Raw genomic sequence first — 3,567 nt, forward strand, 5'->3', positions numbered from 1 at the left:
CGGACGTCCTACCTGAGTGTGGGACGTCCTACCTGAATGTGAGACGTTCTACCTGAGCATGGGACGTTATACTACCTGAGAGTGGGACGTCCTACCTGAATGTGGGATGTTCTACCTGAATGTGGGACGTCCTACCTGAGTGTGGGACGTCCTACCTGAATGTGGGACGTCCTACTCGGACGTCCTACCTGAGTGTGGGACGTCCTACCTGAATGTGAGACGCTCTACCTGAGCATGGGACGTTATACTACCTGAGAGTGGGACGTCCTACCTGAATGTGGGACGTTCTACCTGAATGTGGGACGTCCTACCTGAGTGTGGGACGTCCTACCTGAATGTGAGACGTCCTACCCGAGCATGGGACGTTATACTACCTGAGAGTAGGACGTCCTACCTGAGTGTGGGACGTCCTACCTGAGTGTGGTAGCCAGGAAACATCTTTTCTGTTATCGGAGCGATGTACTCGATCAGGAATTTACGCCATTCCTTCTCGAAGTGGACCTGGTTCATATGGATGTCGATGGTGGGGACGTTCTCGTAGCCCCCCGTGATCCGTGTATCCTGAGGAACAAGTAAACAATAAACAACAAGTCAACAACACAGCTAAAGAAACAGCCAAACAGTGGCTGCAGTTTAAACTTGCAGTAGCTGAAATTAAAACACAAGCTAAAACAAACGTACCAAAATGCTAACTGCAAGAAACAAAACACTACAAAAAGAAAAAAGCAGTAAAACAAACACGAGCTAAAAGCTAAAGTAGAAAAAGATGGCTAAAAGTGGCAAAAGGTTAACTTAAAGTAATAGCAGGTTGTTAGCAAATAGCTAAATGTAGTATGGGTCTAGCAAAAAGTAGCAGAATTGCTAATTAAAAGTCAAAAGTAGTAGAATTCAAGTCAAGTCAACTTTATTTATAGAGCACATTTAAAACAGAACCCGTTATCAAAGTGCTTAACAACATCATCAACAACAACAACAACAACAACAACAACAACAACAACAATCAATGGGAGATAATTCAAGATAAAAGCAGAAAATTAAATAAAATTAAAATAAAAGCAGCTGTAAAATGAACACTAGATAAAAGCCAAAAGTAGCAAAATGCTAGCTGAAGGAAACAAAACACTAGCTAAAACCTAAAAGAAACAAAATGCTATTTAAAAGATTAACGGAACAAAACAAGCTAAGAGCTAGGTAAGCTGAAAGCTAACAGTAGCACAAGAAGACAGCTCCGGGAGCTGAAGCAGATTTCAAAGACGTTTTGAAGGAGTCAAAGAGATCGTAGTAGAACAACAAACCATGTTGCCGCCTCCGGACCACTTCCCAAAGTGCTCCATTTCTTCTATCAGGTGTTTGCAGGCAACATCTGTGAAAACTGGGAACCAGTAAACATCTGGACAGGGCTGCAGGTCAGGAGAGAACAGCACCACTGAGTAACGTCAGAATGAACCGTTGGTTGAAAAGTTCTGCTCGTGAGTCGACTCACGTTTTCAATCAGCTTGTCCTTCATGATGCGCGTGTAGTTCTCGTGGATGTATCGCTCCTCCCAGTCCTGAAACAAAACAGGAAGCATGTCATCATCTCCTGAAGGACGAAGGAGCAAAACTCATGAGGTCAGAGGTCAAACACCCAGACTCCCAGTGAAACCCATCGTATCGGAGCGACGACTTCTCCCTGGAAATTAAACTCCGCAAAGCAAAAGCTAAAAATTGCAAAAGAGTAGCTAAAAGCTAACACAAAGTTCTCCGTTTCAGAAAAAAAAGATCTACAAAAATTTTAGTAAGTCAGAGCGATCAGCTTTATGAGTGCTGTCAGGGAGTGAAAGACACGTTTGTGGTTACCATGGTGACCCTAAAGAGCCAGGACGCTGGTTTACACGGTAAAACGCTCACCTTGGGGTTGTCAAACATCTGCCACAGATCGTTGTGCAGATGTTTGGTCTGGTAGTTTTCCGTGGACAGGATGCGGCCGAACGTGTCCATGTTGGTCACGAACATGAAGATCCCCTGCAACAACGGTTGAAGACCATGAAGAAGATGGTTTGTAACACCCCCGGCTCTGAGCTGAAACCCTCCTCTGCCCGTTTCGGACCTTGCTGCGAACGTTGTGGCAGAAGGCCATGTCGGGGTCCAAGGTCTGGGAGGTGAACAGGTTGTAGTCGCTCAGCTCCGACCGCAGGAGCTCCGCCTTCACCAGGTAAACACTGGAGACGTACGGGACATTCCACACACCCCTGCAACGCAACGCCGAGTCAACACAAACATCTGACACCAGGAGGTGAGACCAGAACCAAAGTGGACCGCTGCCGTCTCAAAACTGCTCAGGGATGAGGAGTGGCCTCAGAGAGGGATTATGGGTAAAATTAGTGTTCATTGGTTATCATTTCTGTTAGCTCCATTGTTCTTTTAGTGACTAGTCTGTTCTTGTTAGTCTAGTTTGTGTTCATCATGGGTTAGTTTGTGTTAGTCCATTCAGTAGAGTAACCGTGAGTGAGGAGGTAGTTGTCATGACGACCTTTGATAGTTTTCAGGTTTGCAAATGGAAATAAACTACACTTTAAAATTCCAACTGGGGCCCGCGATTACTTTCATCTGGACAGTTCTGACCACGTACGGAAAAAGCCTGGTGTCCCTGCTCAGTCAAGTTCTGATGACTTCAACTATTATTTACAGAAAGGTTCTTCAGGGTTTAGAGCAGAAAATATGTAAAAAAGCAGCTTTACCGCTACATGTTTCTACTACGGCAACTCTACTGGGACAAGCAGCAGCAACGACTCTGCTGACTCTCAAACTGGCAGCACCGATGAACTATATTCATTTTTGACATTTGAAAAATTATTTAGAATCTTTTACAACTGTGGCGTGTCTGAATTATTCCAAACGTTCCCCAGCTCATCCCTGGAGTCTTCAGGGAACTCACACTCTCTGTCCCTGGACGATGTCCACGTAGTCCTCGGATCTGGCGTAGTACCCGTCTGCACTGAGGGCCCCCCAGAAGTTGCTCCACAATCGTCCCACTCGGGTTATCATGGGCGCCACGACGGGCCTGAGGAGGAACATCAGAGAGGTTCTTCACGAGGTCAGCAGAAAGGTCTCAGTTGGAACGGATAAACACCCACAGGTTTTGTCTGATGAGGATCTTAAGCGTGTCCTCGTTCTTTAGGACCACCTCCACGTCCAAGTTGAAGAAAAACTCACAGTCTTTGTCCTTCCGGCACAAATCACTGCACCACGATGGAATGACATGGAAGAAATCAAAAACAAAGAGCATTTCACACAGATAAGCACTTTGGAAGCTACATGTGGACAAAAATACGGAGCGGTCCGAGGATCGTCCGGTACCGACCGTCTGAGGAAAGTCTAGCGTGTTTGGTACAACGTATTTGTTACGTGTTTTGTACATGTTTGTTACGTGTTTTGTACAACTTGTTCCTTACGTGTTTTGTACATGTTCATTACGTGTTTTGTACAACTTGTTTATTACTTGTTTTGTACAACTTGTTCGTTACGTGTTTTGTACAACGTGTTTGGTACGTGTTTTGTACATGTTCATTACGTGTTTTGTACAACT

The 3,567-nt window shown here is 45.1% G+C and overlaps 1 protein-coding gene across 1 annotated transcript in view; it reads right to left on the minus strand.

Annotated features, from left to right (window-relative positions):
* Nucleotides 1-3,567, minus strand: part of LOC119417362 (procollagen-lysine,2-oxoglutarate 5-dioxygenase 1) — a 13,313-nt gene that overhangs the window by 5,790 nt on the left and 3,956 nt on the right. The window contains exons 4-10 of the mRNA XM_037684566.1: nucleotides 3,116-3,220; nucleotides 2,917-3,042; nucleotides 2,089-2,230; nucleotides 1,890-2,003; nucleotides 1,484-1,549; nucleotides 1,296-1,400; nucleotides 415-561 (exon numbers count right to left, since the gene is read on the minus strand). Coding sequence (XP_037540494.1) covers nucleotides 415-561; nucleotides 1,296-1,400; nucleotides 1,484-1,549; nucleotides 1,890-2,003; nucleotides 2,089-2,230; nucleotides 2,917-3,042; nucleotides 3,116-3,220 — 805 coding nt within the window. The remainder of the gene's footprint in view (nucleotides 1-414; nucleotides 562-1,295; nucleotides 1,401-1,483; nucleotides 1,550-1,889; nucleotides 2,004-2,088; nucleotides 2,231-2,916; nucleotides 3,043-3,115; nucleotides 3,221-3,567) is intronic.

The sequence above is a fragment of the Nematolebias whitei genome, chromosome 11 (assembly GCF_014905685.2).
Source record: "Nematolebias whitei isolate Nwh7 chromosome 11, NemWhi1, whole genome shotgun sequence".
In the NCBI taxonomy this organism is placed as follows: Eukaryota; Metazoa; Chordata; class Actinopteri; order Cyprinodontiformes; family Rivulidae; genus Nematolebias; species Nematolebias whitei.